Source organism: Bos indicus, chromosome 2, assembly GCF_029378745.1.
Source record: "Bos indicus isolate NIAB-ARS_2022 breed Sahiwal x Tharparkar chromosome 2, NIAB-ARS_B.indTharparkar_mat_pri_1.0, whole genome shotgun sequence".
NCBI lineage: Eukaryota > Metazoa > Chordata > Mammalia > Artiodactyla > Bovidae > Bos > Bos indicus.
This window is the reverse complement of record NC_091761.1, coordinates 120,742,514-120,760,411: the sequence shown is the minus strand read 5'-3', so window position 1 is coordinate 120,760,411 and position 17,898 is coordinate 120,742,514. Positions and strand designations below refer to the sequence as shown.

Sequence of the window (17,898 nt, the reverse complement as noted above, 5' to 3'; positions counted from 1 at the left end):
AGCCCTGGGGAGCCAGAAAGGTCCCAGCTGCTGCCACAGAGGTCAGATGACAAATGACGTCAGCTCACCTTCAAAGCAGGTCCAGAGAGCAGACCCATCTCTGCCACCCTGTTCATCTTTCACCTTGAGAGGGCCTGCTGATCCCACCCCACTCCTCAAAGTCAGTTGAGGACAGACTGCCTGAGTAAGCTCAAACCCTCTCAATCTGCTCAAAACCCCAAGTTTCCCATCTCACCTAAAGTCCTTGCACTGCCACTATCCCAACCTCTACACACTGATCTCAACTTTCCCCAAAACATTTATCTAATACACTATAGAATTGACTTGTATATTATATCCATGCCTTACCGTCCCCTCCTGTGACCCCACTGCCTAGAACAGTGCTCGGCATAGAACTAATGCTTGATAAATATTGGTGCAATGAATGGATGAGGGCACATGGATTCAAGTCCAAGCCCACTCGTTCGCTGTCAGACACTGGAAAATATCATTTAACCTCTGTGAACCTCAGTTTTCTCATCTGTGAAGTGGGACAATAAGGATCACCACCCCTTCCCTGGAAATACTGAAAAAGCAAAATTTGAGCCCAAGATGTTGGACTGTTGCTCAGGCTGGGGGAAGGAGGATGCAGCCACCGTTTTGGCAGGAGAAGCTTTGATAAGGGTTAGCGACTCTGGAAAGGGGCTTTCCTGTCTTCAGGCAGGGGGCTTACACACCTCAGAATTCCCCAGGCTGGAGACGCTCCCTAGCCTTCACTTACTGTAATCCAGTGCAGGCACTGGCTGGGGAGGGAGGGAGAGGATTTCTTGATTGGAGTCGGGGGGAAATGGGAGGGGCAATTTAGGTCGTTGTTAGGAGGTGGGATTCATTCTGAATGGGGTCCTGGGCAGGAGATCGGGTGTGGCAGGCAGGAAATGGGGGCGGTGCTCTCTAAGGCAGAGGTGAGGTAGGGGGCGTGTCTGCTCCCCCCTCCCCACCCCAGACCTCAAAGACTGGAGGAGTGGGCGCTGCCCCTTCTCTGAAGAGCTCCGTTAGTTCTGGAGTTGAGGATTAGGGGCAGGGAGAGTGCCTAACGAACCGCCCAGGATCCAAATTCCGCCCTCGAAGGGACGCCAGGTAGGGACAGGGAAGGCAAGGGGCGGGGCTGTCGGGGCTTGTTCTCGGCTTAAGAAAAAGGTCTCTGGGCACTGACCGCCCGCCCCCCCCACCCCAATTCCCCGCAATCCCCACCCTATTCAGGCTACCTGAGTCCGGATGCTGAGATGGAGACCTCTTGTCTTCGTCCCCCGGCCGGGTGCTGCCTCGAGAGGGCGCCCCCTTCCCTCTCCCCCGCAGGGCGGGGGCGGAGCCTAGACCAATGCTGCCCGCGCTCACAGGGCTGGAGGGAAAGGGGAGGAACGGGGACCCCCCCAGGGGAGGGGCCCGGGGCGAACGCTGCGGGGCGTCTCCCTCGCAGGCCCGCCCCCCGCCCCCCGCCCGCCCCTCAGGCCGCCTCTGCCGCCGCGCGCCGCAGCAGCGCCGCCTTCCCTGCGCAGTCGGTGTCTCCGTGTCGCTGGGTGAGTGGGGGCCGCTCGGCCGGGGCTAGAGGGTGCGAGGAGGGGGCATCCCGGAGGCGGGGGGGCCACGTCCTGGACTCCCCAATCCTGCCGCTCCCGGACCTCCCAGGTATTTTCCCTTCGGGGACCCAGGGAGTGGGGCTGCCCCAGGAAAACGCGCGGCGCTCTCCAGGGTCCTGACCGCCGAGTGGCCAGCCTGGGAGCGGCGTTTGGGCCGCCTCGGGACGTCCCCTCTAGGAGGGGCCACGCGCCCGGCGCTCTCCCAGAGCTGAAAGGATTGAGGCGAGGGCCAGGGCGAGAACTGAGGAGAGGTTTGGAGAGGGTCTCCGAGGCGGGTTTCTTAGACTCAGCTTAGGTCCTTCCCATTTTGGGGACTGGGGGTCTTCGCGGAGACCGCAGAACCTTCTGCCACCCTCGTTTCCAAGTCTTCCAACTGGGAGGGGGGCAACTCTGAGGGTGGCAGGGAGGAGGGGGGCACTGGAAGATCTCTCCTGCCCAGCGCATCTCTCTGCCCCCGCCCAGATGACCCAGTTCCTTGGACCTTGAGGAGGGGACCAAGGGACACACTCGGCCGCCCTGGCCCCTGGCATTTCCTCAGTGTCCTCCCACACACTTGTTCAGTGGGTCCACAGCCTGGGGCAGGAAAGGCTGATTTAGAAAAGAGGGCCACCAACTTACAGAAACATGCGTGTGACACACTGCTTAGGACACACAGAGGTCCTCCAAATGGCCACACAGGCACATCCTCCTGACACTGTGATGGTGCACACCTAGTCACATGCACATATATGCACATGCACAGATATGAATTGAAACATGCAGGGAGACAAATGCAATGCAGAAGCCAGGGACAGACATGCATGCATGAGCACATGCACTCACACACGCTCATACATAAGTGCACATGCACACACAAGGAATCCCCCTCCCCTCTGCTCTATCTCACAGCCCCAGGCTGGGGGGGGGGGCGAGATTCACCTGCATACACCCCTGCATCCCTGCCCAGAACTGCTTGGCTGCCTCCTCTCCAATACCTTCCCCTTAGCCCTCCACAGTCTAACCTCTTGCACTGAGGGAGCCTTTCTGAACTAGATGAAAGGTTAAGTGTTGGGGGATGGTTGATGGCTAGGGGTCTCCCTGGACGAGGGGACCTTCACAGGTCTGAGAAGGGTTGCAGCTCCCTCTCCTGGCACCTGGCACCCTGGGTAAAGAAAAATGGCAAGGGTGTCTGAGGGTCCCACGTGCAGCTGGCCATGTGAGAGGTGTCGGCATGGGAGCTGGCTTATGATGCATTCATGAGACATGTGGGGTCGTGGGCTGGTGTGTCTTGATGCACAGGGTATGGGAGTTGTGTGTGTGTGGTGCTGTGTCAGTACGTATGAGCTGTGGAGCAGAGGGAATGTTGCTGTGTGTGGAGGCATGGTGACCCTGGGTGTGTGTGTGCTGGGTGCTGGCATGTGAGTGGCAGGGGAATCTGTGTGTGGATTTGGTGAGCTGTTTGGCTTAATAGACATCAGTATGTATTCATTTGTTTACTGTTGGCATCTGGATACCTGTAAATCTCTTTTATTTATTTAACACTTAGGTAGCACTATATGTGCAGGCATCTAAGTTCTTCATATGTATTAACTAATTTAATCCTCACAACAATAATGAGGTAGGTACTATTACTCCCACTTCACAGACAAGGCAGAGTTTAAGGAACTTGCTCAAGGTTACATAGGTGGTAAGAAGCAGAGCTGGAATTCAAATTCACGTGGTCCGGCTCTGGAGCTCAGGCTAATACCTATCTTGTTCTGCCTCTTGTCAAGCACACATGTGTGGGAGGGAGAACAGGTCAGTGTTTGGGTTGCAGGTGTATTTTATGTGAGCAGGTGTATATGATGCCATAGGGGGGCAGTGGGCAGCAGGGAGGAAGATCAGAGGGCCTTTTTGAACCTGGCTGGAAACTCTGGGAGTTAGCACTGTGTCTCCATGGCTGTGTGACCTGATCCAGCTCACCTCATTTCCTTGAGCCTACCTTTTCATCTGTAAAATGGGCTAATCGCTAGGCTTCACTTGTGTGAGGGTGAAGTGGTGTTCTCCTGGGAAGGCTTGGTAGCTGGCACTGAGAAGGGCTTCAGAAAGGTGAGCCCCTTCTCTTCCTCTCTCTCCAGATCTGTTCCCTGCAGAAGTAGAAGGTCTGGGGAAATGGTGTGGGGCTGACAAAGTGGCAGGGTGCTTGGCAGGCTGTGCGATCTTGGGCCAGCTCCTCTGTCTCTCACTGGGTCAAAGGAGAGCCTGGGGTGGCTTGGGACTTTCTTGGAGTGTTGTCAAAGGGCCAGGAGGGCCTGACTTCTCCTCTTTGTCCTTTGACCCCCCTGGGGGACCCAGGTGGGACTTGGCTCGTGGCCATGGGCAAGCAAAACAGCAAGCTGCGGCCGGAGATGCTGCAGGACCTGCGGGAGAACACAGAGTTCTCCGAGTTGGAGCTGCAGGAGTGGTACAAGGGCTTCCTCAAGGACTGCCCCACCGGCATTCTCAACGTGGATGAGTTCAAGAAGATCTATGCCAACTTCTTCCCCTATGGTGACGCCTCCAAGTTCGCGGAGCATGTCTTCCGCACCTTCGACACCAACAGCGACGGCACCATCGACTTCCGGGAGTTCATCATTGCGCTGAGCGTGACCTCGCGGGGCCGCCTGGAGCAGAAGCTCATGTGGGCCTTCAGCATGTACGACTTGGACGGCAACGGCTACATCAGCCGCGAGGAGATGCTGGAGATCGTGCAGGTGGGCCCCTGGACCCCTCAGAATGCCAGGCGCAGGTCCCAGCAGCTTGCACCCGCCAGCCCTCTTTACCCTCCCAACAGTCCTTGTGGGTAGGCGAGTGGCAGGTGCTCTTCTTATAGCCTATTTTTAAAAGTCTTTAATATGAAGTAATTTCTGATTTAAAGAAAAGTTGAGAAAACTTCCATGTACCCCTTACCCAACTTCACCAATGAACATTTTTATCACATTTGCTTTATCATTATGTGTGTGTATATGTGTGTGTGTGTGTGTGTATGTGTGAGATGTTCTGTTGTTCTAAACATGACCCTCTATCCCTGAATACATCAGGATAGATTTCCTAAGAACAAGGACATTCTCTTATATAACCCATAATATGATTATCAAAAGTCAGGACGTTTAACATAGAAACAATGTTATTATCTAACTTACAGACCACATTGAATTCTGCCAGCTATCTCAATAATGTTCTTTATAGCATTTTTTTCCTCTGCCCCAAGATCACACATTGCATTTAGTCATCCCATCTCTTTAGGCCACTTTAATCTGTAACAGTTCCTCAGCCTTCCTTTGTCTTTCAAGACTTGACATTTCTGCAGAGTACAGGCCAGTTGTGTTTCATTGATCCCAACTTACTCAGGAGGAAACAGATGCTCAGAGAGGTAAAGACATTTGCTTGAGATCACACAGACTGTGAATGGGCCACCTGGCTCTGTCGCCCACATTCCATCTGGATCCCCAGCCATCTTCCAACTAATTGATTGAGAGCCCACTAAGAGCCTAGTACTGAGTGAAATCCTTACACCCATAAGCTCAGTACATCCTTACAACAACCCCATGAGGCTCAGAGAGGTGAAGTGGCTTGCCTAACGTCACACAGCACATAAGTGGAGTCAGGTTCAAGTTGGCCAACACTCAGAGCTGCCTCTTTAAAGGAGTCTGACTTCCAATTCTGGAGTTGGCTTCAACTCTTACATAGCTCATCTGTAAAATGGGGATGGTGAGGCATATCTCACAGGGCGACTTAAGGACCTGTTAGGAATGTCCTTTCTTAGTACAAATTTAAGTATAGCATGTTAGCTTTATGTCAAAAATCTTCTAGGGTGCCCATCTCCTCAGCACGTTGAGGTCCATCAGAGATCTGGTTCTATTTTACCTAGTCAATTCCTTGTTCACTTTTTTCCTGAGCCTCTGTTTCTTCACCTGTAAAATGAGGGTGTTAACCCCTACTCCCCAGGCTATTGTGGGTATAAAGCAAGATGGGAAAGCTAGCAGAGGGCCTGGCAGATATCTGGTTCTCGGTAAACGTTAGTAATTGTCAGTTGTTGTTTTCTCTTCTGCACATTCTCCACTCCAGCTGGAATGGCCTTTCCAACATCCTCAGAATGTGCTACTTTGTACACGCTCTTGTTCCTTTTCCTTCTGTCTCTCTGAATCCCTTCCCTTCTGGTCCCTCAGCATTGCTGACTGCCCCCCTCCCAACTCATCCAGTCTCTATTGGACTTTTGACTTTGGCTTCTGGGTCTGCTCTCTCCAGCTAGAATAGGATGGGCTACCTTGGGATGTGGTGTCTTCCCTATGTCTATTACTAGGGAAAAGGCTTAATGAGTGTCAGTAACTCCCCTGGGCCAGGCAATAACTCACTAGTTGATGGATAGTGGGGAGTTCTCAGGGTCCTGGTGGAAGGGTTGGGGTAGCCAGGGTGGTGGACAATCTCTCAGGGATTGGGCAGCAGGTCAATACCAGCCAATCCACATGAATGTCCATGTTTTACCACATAGTGTGGTTGCACTGGTGTACACTGGTAAATCTCAGCCTTGCTGGAAGCTCCAAGCCCAGGGCATTGGTCAAGCCAGCACCATTCTCTGGACATCCTCAGGATCCCTTCCAGACTGGCCTCTGCTATTTAGACAGACCCTGGTTTTTTTTACAGCAGCCCAGGGGACCCAGACAGCCAGTGCAGACAGAACTCTGCAAACCCTAGTGACTGATTAATTACAAGTTGGCTCCAGTGAAACAATGAATGAGCAGTAATTCCAGACAATTAATTAGGAAGCCCAGGAGAAGGCCAGTCACCGGGGAGCAGTCACTCTCTAAGTCACTCACTCAGTCCTTCTCAGGACCCAGCCCTGAGCCAGGTGGTGGGCATACTAGAAGGGAAGAGATCTTGCCTCAGTCTCTTGGAGCCCCCATTCTGCTGGGAGAGACAACTGTGCAGGCCACACAGACCAGCTCAGGACAGGGGTACAAAGGTGATTTGAGAGTCCAGGGAAGTAAAGGGCAGGGAAGACCTGAGGATGTGGTGAGTGAGTAATGATTATAGTATAAGCTGCTGTTTACTGACCACTGACTGCAGCCAACTACGTACATTATCTCATTTAATACTCTGGATGGTACAAATGAGGGAGATATGATTACTCCCTGTTTTACAGATGAGGAAACTGAGGTTATATACTTGTCCAAGGCTACAGAGCAAGTGATTAGTGGAACCAAGATGCTATTCCTGGTCAACCTTACTTCAAAGACCCTGTTTTGAGGGGTCGTTAGCACTCCAAAATCATCTATCCAATGACTAAGAGGGAGAGGGTTCTAATCTGGTCTCTGCCATCAGTTTCCTTTCTGAGTCTCAATTTCTTTTCTGGAAAATGGGGATCTCAGTACCTGCTTTTCAGGGCTATTGCAAGGGTGAGAATAAAGTATGTAAAAGTACCTTGCACATAGTGGGTGTCTGTAAATGGTAGCTAGTATTATTGTTCCAGGCAGAGGCTATAAAACCTGAAAGGTGGAGGGGTATCTGGATATGGCAAAATCATCTACTAGGGGAAGCCTGATGGTGGAGAGCAGGGACCAGAGTGTGAAGTGCCTTGAATGCCAAGGGACTAATGTTTGGACTTGGTAACAGGGCAGTGGGAAGTGCCAGTGGCTTTTAAAGAGGGGAGTCCCTGCCAGATGCCAGGCATCCTGCTAAATTCTGCAGGTCTGGGTACTTTGTTCTTATCTGTATGCTGGGGGTAAGGAGCAAAGGCAAAGAAGTACTTCTGGAGAGGGGTCCCCAATGGAGGCGCTAGGGCAGCATATGGGCCCTGACCCAGCATGCATCAGAGAAGGCCTCCCTAAGAAAGCACCATGTAAGTTGAGTCCCAAGGAGGAGTGGGAGGCAGCAGAAGGAGCGTGGGGCAGCATCCAGAAGGAGCTGGGTGCACGGCAGGCCTGGAGGGAGGCCTGTGTATCACGGGAACGTGGGGGCGGCCCTGGGCTGGGGACGTGGCAGTGGAGATCTGTGTTTGGAAAGAGTTTTCAGAGGTGGCCCTGGGAACAGACCCGAGAGAGGCCGGAAGAGACCACTGCGGAGACCAAAGCTGGATCTGAAGCTAGGGAAGTTTATGGTTTGGGAGAAGAAGGAAGGCTTCTCGGAGGAGGTGTCAGTAGCAAAAAGCTGGCAGACTGAGGCGACCAATCTGGGTCCCTGAGCTCCGGGACTGCGGGACCCAGCCCACAGGCCAAGTCCTACGTGCTCTGTGTACATTTAGCGCAAAACCCCTCCTTCGAGTCGCCTCCGTAGCTCCTGTACCTGGCGGCTGCGGTCCTCCGCCCAGCCACAGCCCAGGCTGTCCCCGCCCCCGACTGATGGTCCGTGCGTTTATTTGCATAACATGCCCCGCCCCCTGTGGACCTAGTCGCCTCCCGCCCTCCAGCCCTTAGGGCGGCCCTGCGCCCCCTGCCAGCCACAGTCGCATCGCAGTCCAGTGCCACCCGCTCCTGCCCAGCGCTCCCTGTCGACCATCGAGGGCGGGCCACCCGGAGCCCCGAAGTTTCTGAGAAGCGGCTCTTCTAACCTGGTGCTTAACTGGGAACCTTCGGCGTCTGGCACAAACTCCTTAGCTGGGAGTCCCGGACCCTTCGCCATCTGGGCCCCGATGTCCTCCAACATCTCTCCTGACCCCCTGCTTTCAGCCAGCCCCTGTGCCCACTCAGAGCTGCCCTCTGCGAGGCCTTTGTGCATGAAAATTCCTCTGCCAGCAATTCGTTTCCCACCGAACGCTCCAGAGGAACTTGGTCAGGGACCGACCGCTCCCATAGCCCCCTCTTCCGGGAAGCCTTCCCGGTCACTCCTTCCAGAACCCCCCAGCTCCCCACGCCTCCGCCGGTCCCTCTCCGCCTCACCTCGTTGGGAGCGGTGATCGTCAGCGCACCTGCGGGCGTTTTTGGACATAGTTGGGGGTGGAGAGCTCAGGCAGGCTCCCCTTACGCTTTGCCTTCCCCACCCGCCCCCCAGGCCATTTACAAGATGGTTTCGTCCGTGATGAAGATGCCGGAGGACGAGTCGACCCCGGAAAAGAGGACCGAGAAAATCTTCCGCCAAATGGACACAAACAACGACGGTGAGGAGGCAGGGGCGGGCGCGGCGGGCACCACTCCCACTTCCTATGCCGCAGCTCTGCTCGGCCACCCCTAGCTGCTGTTGCCTTCTCCCCCCTTCATTGCTCCCCGCCTCGCCCCGCAGGCAAGCTGTCCCTGGAGGAGTTCATCCGCGGGGCCAAAAGCGACCCGTCCATCGTGCGTCTGCTGCAGTGCGACCCCAGCAGCGCCTCCCAGTTCTGAGCGAGAGGAGCCAGGTTTCCCCTCCCTGCCTTCACTGACCCTCTCCCGGCTCTCAGCTTCCTCGCCCTTGTGTCTATCCAGGCTGGGGGGCAGATGGCCACCCCCAGGGTCTGCACTCTGGTGGGGAGCCTATGGGGAATGGAACCCTGCTGTCCGCCCCCCCCTCCCCGAGGCCCAAGCCAGCAAGTGGTTAGCACCCTCGCCCCAACCCATCACCCTATCCATCCAAGAGGCAATATCAGCCTTCCGCAATGATCGAGACAAGGGTTCTGGCCTGGTCTGCCCCTCAGAGTCAGCCTTCCCTTACCTAGATATCAGGACTTAAGCCACTCTCCCCTCCCCTGTATCCCCCACCCCCCAGCCATGAGGCCAGACTTCCCTCGCCCAACCATGGGGCAGGCTCCCCCACCTCCACCCCGACCCTTGTAGATCTCAGCCTTGGTGGAGCTGGGAATCGCACCCAGGTAAGGAGCTTGTCTTTTTATTTGGAGGGGAGAGAAGGATTCCAGAGGCCTAGAGGCTTGAGGAGAAACCATCTTTGAGCCATCCTTCCTGGCAGGAGGGCCTTAACTCCGCCTGCTCCTGCCCTTGCTGGCCTGGAGGCCCTGATGCAAGAGGGAAACCTCCTGTTTCCGGCCCCCAAGCTGTGAGGCCCAGGATCCTACGCCTACGTTTTGGCATTCTGATGAACACAGACCCATGGACCCCTCTTTGTATCTCTCAGATACACACACAGACCTACAGACAGACAGGCAGACACAATTGGAAACCCCCCACCTCAACCCCAAAGCGTCCTGTATGGAAAAGAAGAACAGACCCCCCTGGCCGCACCCCTCCCCCGCTGCATGCGCCCACGTGGAGCATCTCTGTTCTTTTTAATGACTTCAGAATAAAGTCTCCTTTCAGTGCAGCGGGCTGGGTGGCCGGAGGAGAGGGGTGAAAACCTCACCCGGGTCCTGGAGTAGTGGCCATTGAGCCCTCTTGGCTGGTTCCAGGAATACTGGCCTGATCGCAGTGTGGACTTGGTTGCAGGGCCCCAGCGGCCACGGGGCCTGGATGAGGCATCAGCTGTCAGAGAGTCATGGGCCCGGAGGTAGTGCGGCTTGGCAGGTCAGGGTCCTCCACGGGCTCTGGACTCTCCTGCATCTGTGGAGACACCAGAGGCTGCCAGGCTGGCTGGGGCTGGGTTTGGATGTCAGGACATCCAGGAAGTGGGAGGAGGGGAGGCCTGAGAGGATCTTTGGGGTGAAAGGATACCATTACTCTCTACTATGCAAGAGCGAGGCCATATGCCTGCAGTGCGCCCAGTTCCTGTCCAGACACCTCTCCCCCTGCTCAAGACTCATCCTGGGGCTCAGGAGAGCCAAGTGTCAGCTGTGTGACTTACCTGGGAGAGCTGAGTTCTCTGAGCCTCTGTGTTCTCCCTTTTGTCCTGGGGGAGAAGACTGTTGCCCCAGTTTTCAAGGTGGGGGCCCTTTACAGAGGGGTGGGGGCAGATCAGCCTAAGCCCCCCAGCAGGGGCTCCCAGGGGATATGGGGGAGTTTTTAGGGCTGGAGGGGAGGGTGCTGGATAGCATGCCTTACCATGCGATGGCTGCTTTTCCCCAACCAGGGCCTCAGTTCCAGCACCTGGTAGGCGAGCTGGGCGCTGCGGACAGCAAACACACTCTCTGCCACACAGAACAGTAACGAGATGCCCCAGAGACACAGGCTGGAGCTCTGCAGGGTGGGGAAAGGGGCAGAGATGGTCACCTGGGGTTGGGGAGTGAAGGGCGGGACTCCAAGAACCCTTCCCACCTCTGATGAGCCCCTGGTTGCCCCCCTCCCTTCCCCCAGCCCAGGCCTAAGCACTTACGTAAATGCGTGTAGGGTCGAAGGGACAGTCGGGTGCCAGTGCCAGGCGTTCGGGGCCCCCAAAAGTGCAGGCGGCCAGCAGTGCCCGGCCCTGGGTGGCAAAGGTCATGGCGATCGAAGCCAAGAGGCCGAGAGCACAGGTCAGAGAGAGAAGGGCACAGGCCACACTCGAGCTAAACACTGTCCAGCGCTAGATGGAGAAGACCACTGGTCATTGGACATCAGGCCTGGCCCCCTGGGCAGCTCTAGCCCCCGTGGGGTTACGCCCTCCAAGCAGGCCAGACCCTTGGCGGTAGCTGCTGTCCCAACCCCCGCAGACCCGTCCCAGGAGGTACCACGTACCAGGGGGATGCTGGGGAGGTAGCGTGACAACACGATGACTGAAATGCCTGAGGTGATGACCTGTGGGGGAGACTCAAGTCAGCTCTGCCCCCTCCCCTCCTGGGGGAGAATGGGCAGGGGGGCCGGCCGCTCTCCAGTAAAGAGTCCATCATCGCCAACTCTAGCCCTTCAAACCCCTACCACCTGCTTAGCTTTGATCTCACTTCCTCCATCTGTTTAGGGGCGCTGTCTCTTCATGGTCCAGCCCCGAAGTGACGCTTCTAAAACACTGTCACCCCCTGCCTACAACCTTCCCTGACTCCCCACTGCCTACAGCTATATTTCTCAAACCTCTGTATCTCAACGGTCATAGAGGCACATCACAAGATATACATGACATGTCTCCCTGGAGTGGAAAAGGTTTTGGAAGAAACTAAGTAACTTGACTGGCAAGGAAGTAAAAAAACAACATTGTTATTTTAAAATAGACTAGTACTTTTGCCTGGAGAATCCCATGGACTGAGGAGCCTGGTAGGCTGCAGTCCATGGGGTCACTAGAGTCAGACACGACTGAGCGACTTCACTTTCACTCATTGGAGAAGGAAATGGCAACCCACTCCAGTGTTCTTGCCTGGAGAATCCCAGGGACGGCGGAGCCTGGTGGGCTGCCATCTATGGGGTCGCACAGAGTCGGACATGACTGAAGCAACGCAGCAGCAGCAGCAGGACACTTTATGGAGTAGAATTCCAAATCCCTAGGAGAAGGCAATGGCAACCCACTCCAGTACTCTTGCCTGGAAAATCCCATGGACGGAGGAGCCTGGTGGGCTGCAGTCCATGGGGTCACTAGAGTCAGACACGACTGAAGCAACTTAGTGGCAGCAAGAATATGTTAAACTCTCCCAGGCTCTCAGTGACCTGGCCCTGTCCCACCAGTTTCTCAACTCCACCCTGGGCCAGGCTCTTCCCTCATCACCCTGGATGTGGACACCCACGCAGGGCCTGGCCTTGATGCCAGCTACACAGCGCCTTCTCAGGAACACCCTTCCGGCTCCTCTTCACCTGCTTGGGTTCTTCCTCCTGCAGGCCTCCCTAAACAGCCCTGGTCCCAATAGGTGGGGTGACTCCACTATTAAGCCCACCAGCTGCCTTCTGGATCTTTTGGGTTCCACTCAGCCAGACTCCTTCCTTCAGTCCCCTCACTTTATCAGGCCTGGGCTGGACCCACAGGAGGCAGCTTAGACTCTGGAGGGCCCAGTAATGCCTATAATTTGCTGTGCAGACACAAGAAAGTGCCTCAGACTCTCTGGGCAAACTAAGTCTGCTCAGCAGAATGAGCTCATTTGACAGTCAGAATGACACTGACTTTGGTGTAGGTCACATTGTTTCACATCTAGGGTGGCTTCTTTGTATCAGCAGGAGGTTGAGTGAATCCCTGAGTCTCAGTTTCCTCATCTGTAAAGTGAGGATAAGAGCGGCCCCGTGTTGCAGGGAGCTGTGGGGATTACTTGAGGAAATAAGAGCACAGCTGAAGTGGTCCACCCCAGAGCCCATCTCTGGTGGACCTTCAACCCTGGGCTCACTGCCTTTCTCACAAGGCTGGTCAGAGGAACAAAGTACAATAACACACTACACGTATCTGCACGGCCTAGCTCTATCCCACTGACAGAGGCTCTTCTACTTGCTGGGGCTTCTGATCCTCACTTATCCAAGGCTTGGGGCAGCAAGCTATCTAAGCGTCACTTTGCAGGGGAGGGAGCAGGCTTAGAGGGAGAAAGAAGTCCCTCAGCCAGGAGGTGGCAGGGATGGAACTCGGACACTGATGTGACAATGTTCCCCAAAGGCTGCTGACAGCTGGGAAAGGGTTTTGTGAACTTGAGAATACCAGACCCCTTCATTCTTATATTCATCAACCAGGTACTGACATCCGGTCATAACCACGGCTTCTATTTATTGAGCCCGTATTATAGTCCGGGGCTTCCCTGATGGCTATGCCTGCAGAATCTGTCTGCAGTTCCGGAGACCTGGGTTCAATCCCTGGGTCGGGAAGATCCCCTGGAGAAGGGAATGGCAACCCACTCCATAATGCTTGCCTGGAGAATCCCATGGACAGAAGGCCTGTCAGGCTACAATCCACAGGGTCACAAAGAGTCAGCCACTACTGAGCGAGACTAACACTTTCATTTTCACTTCATTATGAAGGAGTGGGTAGCTATTCTCTTCTTCAGGGTATTTTCCCAATCCAGGGATCAAACTCAGGTCTCCTGCATTGCAGGCAGATTTACTGTCTGAGCCACCAGGGAAGCCCATTTTATGATAGTCCGGGCCTAATGCTAAAGCTCCTGCCAAATTGGCTTTTTCAGTGTCTCCAGAGGAGACCATATCCATTCCCACCTCTACACCTTTGCATCTGCCATCCTCTATACTTGAAATGCCATCCCAGTTTCCTTTCCTACCTGCTGGCCCCAGCAGGCTTCCTGTCCGGGTTATGGTAACTGTAGCATATCATCTTTGAATTCCTATTCATCCATTAAGACCCACCTCGGGGGCCTCCACCTCTGTGAATACTCCCAAGCTGAGCTGATGCTCCTTCCCTCTGTCCAACAGTGCCTTGACTATTTCCCTATTGCAGTAATAATCCTTGCTCGCAGTAGTGAGTGCTAACTATGTACCAGGCACTGTGCTCAGCACTTTATGTGGATGATCGCCTTCAGTACTCATCAGGACCCTCTCAGATGGACAGTGTTACCATCCCCATTTTATAGATGAGGAAGCTAAGGCAAAGAGAGCTTGAGTGACTGGTCTGGTTGGTAGTGGTGGAATAGGGGTGAGTGCTCAGGGCTCTCTGCCTGCACACTCCAGGCTGTGGGTGGGGACTCATCAAAGACCCTGCCAGCCCCTGCCAGCCCCCTCCTGCCAGTCATCCTCCCAGCCTGGCCATACCACGATGGCAGAAGTGACAGAAAGGATGTCGACCACGCAGTACTGCAGAGCCACAGCGTCATTGGGGGCAGCCACGTAGCGCAGCACGGTGCCATGGAGGAGAGCGGCTGCGATGAAGCTCACGTGGCCCAGCACGACCAGCACCAGCCCGGTCTTCATCAGTACCTTCCGGAAGTCACCCACGCTCAGGCCACCTGGGAGGGACAGCCACATCAGGGCCATGGGTGGGACTCATTCCGCTGGGCAGAGGAGGAAACTGAGGCCCTGGCAGGAGTGATGGACATTAGGTTCTAAATCTATTTCTGGATGATTCGGGGCCAGTCTTCTCTGAGTCTCAGTTTCCTTATCAGGGAAAGGGGTTCACATTACTTTCATGGGAATCCTTGGATCTCTAAGGTTGGAAAAGCATACAGGTGGTACTTAATAATAAGGGGTAATAGTCTTTGTTAGTGTTCAGGGTCATGAGTGGCACAGTCAGGATTTGAACCCAGGTCTCTAGCTCTAGACCCATAATCCTCTAAGCTTTGCATCCCCTGATTTTTTTCATCCATACATTTGTTACATCAGTGTTCACTGAATGCCTGTTCCATGCCAGGCCCTGAGGCACCATAGAGAGCTTGATGGTCACTGGTCTAAACGCCAGGGAGCCCCCAGTTCACTGGTCAGGGATCAGGTACTATGCAGGACTCAGTTTGGTGGATAGGACCTGGCACATAGTAGGGACTCAGCTCACAACTGCTGAACAGACTCAGGGTAAGAAACTCAAGCTTCTGAGTCTCCATTTCCCCATCTACAAAATGGGAAGAATAACCCTTGCTTCCCAGTGGGGAAAGAGGGTCCCCATGAGAAGATAGACGGGAAAGGAGGGCATACCCTGGGTGCAAGGGCACTGGGCAGGGACACAGCAAGGTAGGGAGGCTGGGGTCAAAAGAATGTCGTATGCAAATCCTATCTGAGCGCCCACAGGTGGCTGCTCAGCTCCCATCTGCACACCCCCCAGGACCAGGGAGTCCTCCTCGCAGCTGTTCCAGATAGCTGGAATGTACCCTGTGGTGCCTGGCTCTGCATATGATGGCCCCTGGACCCACCAGCCCCTTCACTCTAGCCAGCTCTGTGAGACTGAAAGACTGGCCTGGCCCCTAGAACTAAACAAGCCCCCCCTTCTTCCTTTAGCTGCTCCTTGTGGAGCCTCTGAGTCCCTTTCCAGATCTCGATGTCCCCATCGGTGGCAGAAGGGCAGATTGGGTCATATTTCATATATGGGGGTTTTGCAGAAAGAAAGGAAAAAAGGGAGTGTGAGGTAGGAAGGAAGGAATCCCTGGATTGGATGTTCTTGGGGGCCCTATGCCAAGAGGAGGCCCCCAGGGAGCAGGGAGGGCTGGAGCTCCTCAGTCACAGCCCCTCTTTGACCCCCCACCAGCCTCTCTCCTTTCTGGGCCCCAGTTTCTTTCCCCAGAGGTAGAATGGGAAGGGGTTGGCCTAGCCGGTTTCTGAGACCCCTGCAGCCTGCAGGATGCTCTGGAACTATACCAGATCTAGGAGGAGAGGGCAGACGAAGGGCGGGACAGCCACCGCGGGACTGGATGGCGTCATGAAGATTAAGTGCTGGTCAAACAGGAAGGGGCATGGCAGCCTTGTCCCAGGAGCCTGACCCACTTCACTCGGTCCACCCACCTCCCTGGCCACCCAGACACACCAACTGGGCTCATGAGCAGCAGCATCCCAGGACCAAGACTTGGTCAAATCGGAGGTACAGCGCCAGCATGGGGCTGTGCTTGGAGCACTGGACAGAGTCTCGGGGCAGTCCTGCTCAGGAAGGTCCTAGGAGGGGTTGCTGCCCTCAGCACTTTACAGATGAGGAAACCGAGGCTTGAAAGTTCTCTCGGTTAGAGAGTAGGGATTCCCCAGATCTGTCCTGTGACGGCGAACAGCATCACTGTGTCCAGGGAGTGAGGGGAGGGGACCCGTCTGTCTCATTCCTCTGTATGGATCTGGGGAGCAGAGGGTAGGGAAACCGGAGCCCTTTGCGAGGCTAAGGGAGCCAAGGGCAGGCAGCCTCAGGCTCAGAACTCCCTGGGCTCTGGATACCCCTCCCTCCGCTCTGGCTTCTGGGGAGCGGGCGCTGCTTTCCTCCCATCTGGGGGAAGGGGTCCCTCCTCCGCAAGAAAGGAAAGTGCAAGCGGGCAAGGTGCGACTCCACCTCGGGAAGATACCAGCAGCCCGCCTCTCGCCGGCTCAGTGCGGGGAAACTGAGGCCCAGAGCAGAAAGTGACCCGCAGAGAAGGTGGCCTGGACCGCGGGGGTTTCCGGGCGCCCACTACAGTGCTCCGCCCCTGCGGGAGGACTTGGGGCGGCGTCGGGCCTCCCGAGCCGCCCCCCGATCCCTACCCCTACCCCCACCCCCGGCGCTCACCCAGGCGGAGACACATCTTGGCTCCGGCGCCGCGTCTCCGCGGCGGCTTCAGCGGGGCTCCATCCCGGGCCGCAGCCGCCGCGCGCCCTGCAGAGCCCGCGCCGCGCCCACTTCCCGCCGGGAGCCCCGAGCTCCCGGCGCCCGGCCGGCCTCCCTTCCCGTCACTCCCCGGGCGACCCGGCCCCGGGAGAGCCCTAGCACCTCATTTACATCCTGGGCCGGTCCGACCGGCTGGACAACCCCTCCAAAGCCCGCCCGGCTGATTCACAGCGCTGGCCCCACCCACCTGCGCCGGCCTCGGATGCCGGCCAGCTCCCGGCCACCGACTCCTCCAGCCCACCCCATTCCAGGGATGCCCATTTTACAGATGGAAACAGGCTCAGAGGAGCTGCGATCGTCCTGGCTAGGGAGTGAGATGGGGGCCTGGTGCTTGGTTGTCCTGACGGGTGGGCACATGACAGGAAAGCCCCTGGGTGAAGGCTGGGAATCCACTTCTTTCTATAGGGTGGGGAAATGCCACGGTGAGTGAAGAAAGAGAGCTACCTAGAGAATTGGGGACTGACCTCGACCTGCTGCATGACCGCAGGTAAATCACATTTCCTGCTGCCCCGGCCCAGGATCCTTCTGTGCCCCACACTGAACAAGCCACTTTACTTGTGGGGTGTGGTTGGAGACGGTCTCTGTTCTCTCAGAAAATCCAGGATAATAATTCTTGTCCCCTAAGGAGATCAGCCCTGGGATTTCTTTGGAAGGAATGATGCTAAAGCCGAAACTCCAGTACTTTGGCCACCTCATGCGAAGAGTTGACTCATTGGAAAAGACTCTGATGCTGGGAGGGATTGGGGGCAAGAGGAGAAGGGGACAACAGAGGATGAGATGGCTGGATGGCATCACTGACTTGATGCACGTGAGTCTCAGCGAACTCGGCGAGTTGGTGATGGACAGGGAGGACTGGTGTGCTGCGATTCATAGGGTCACAAAGAGTCGGACACGACTGAGCGACTGATCTGAAAGTCGTGAAAGTCGCTCAGTAATGTCCCACTCTTTGTGACCTGATGGAGTGCAGCCGGCCAGGCTCCTCTGTCCATGGAATTTTCCAGGCAAGAGTACTGGAGTGGGTAGCCATTCCTTTCTTCAGGGGATCTTCCCTACCCAGGGATCAAACTTGGGTCTCCTGCACTGCAGGCAGATTCTTTACCATGGGAGCCACCAGGGAAGCCCCGAGTTGTGGTGAAGTACAAAAAAGGGATGAGAAAGCACTTTGCAAACCCTCCAGAGTATGTTTACAGACAAAGTGCAGAGCTAGCAGGAGCACATAATAGGAGCTGTACTATTCCTGGCTGCTGGTTACTGTGCCTCTTCAATGTACCAGCATGACCTGAGTCCTCCTTTGTTTCATCCTCAACATGTAGAAATGGATGCAAGCAAGAGTGTCCAGGGG

The 17,898-nt window shown here is 55.6% G+C and overlaps 2 protein-coding genes across 3 annotated transcripts; one reads left to right on the top strand and one right to left on the bottom strand.

Moving 5' to 3' along the window:
- The first annotated feature begins 1,471 nt into the window (after nucleotides 1-1,471).
- Nucleotides 1,472-9,836, top strand: HPCA (hippocalcin). 2 transcript variants are annotated; one of them, XM_019978823.2, is made up of 4 exons: nucleotides 1,472-1,556; nucleotides 3,930-4,327; nucleotides 8,601-8,706; nucleotides 8,829-9,836. In XM_019978823.2, exons 2-4 carry the CDS (start codon nucleotides 3,950-3,952, stop codon nucleotides 8,924-8,926), a joined length of 582 nt encoding a protein of 193 aa, XP_019834382.1. In that variant the 5' UTR covers nucleotides 1,472-1,556; nucleotides 3,930-3,949; the 3' UTR covers nucleotides 8,927-9,836. The 2 variants fall into 2 exon arrangements, with proteins under 2 accessions (XP_019834382.1, XP_070630437.1); XM_070774336.1 differs by lacking the exon at nucleotides 1,472-1,556 and adding an exon at nucleotides 1,645-1,665.
- On the bottom strand, nucleotides 9,392-16,622 carry TMEM54 (transmembrane protein 54). Its single transcript, XM_019978810.2, has 6 exons — nucleotides 16,458-16,622; nucleotides 14,045-14,238; nucleotides 11,123-11,182; nucleotides 10,782-10,970; nucleotides 10,511-10,645; nucleotides 9,392-10,072 (listed from the first exon to the last, which is right to left on the bottom strand). Exons 1-6 carry the CDS (start codon nucleotides 16,471-16,473, stop codon nucleotides 9,998-10,000), a joined length of 669 nt encoding a protein of 222 aa, XP_019834369.2. The 5' UTR covers nucleotides 16,474-16,622; the 3' UTR covers nucleotides 9,392-9,997.
- Nucleotides 16,623-17,898: the final 1,276 nt, after the last annotated feature.

Coding starts and splice junctions, on each gene's coding strand:
- TMEM54 (XM_019978810.2), bottom strand. Junction 11,183..14,044: donor CTGTCACTTCTGCCATCGTG/GTATGGCCAGGC, acceptor TCTCCCCCACAG/GTCATCACCTCAGGCATTTC. Junction 10,971..11,122: donor ACCTCCCCAGCATCCCCCTG/GTACGTGGTACC, acceptor TTCTCCATCTAG/CGCTGGACAGTGTTTAGCTC.
- HPCA (XM_019978823.2), top strand. CDS start 3,950: ATGGGCAAGCAAAACAGCAAGCTGCGGCCGGAGATGCTGCAGGACCTG. Junction 4,328..8,600: donor AGATGCTGGAGATCGTGCAG/GTGGGCCCCTGG, acceptor CCCGCCCCCCAG/GCCATTTACAAGATGGTTTC. Junction 8,707..8,828: donor AATGGACACAAACAACGACG/GTGAGGAGGCAG, acceptor CTCGCCCCGCAG/GCAAGCTGTCCCTGGAGGAG.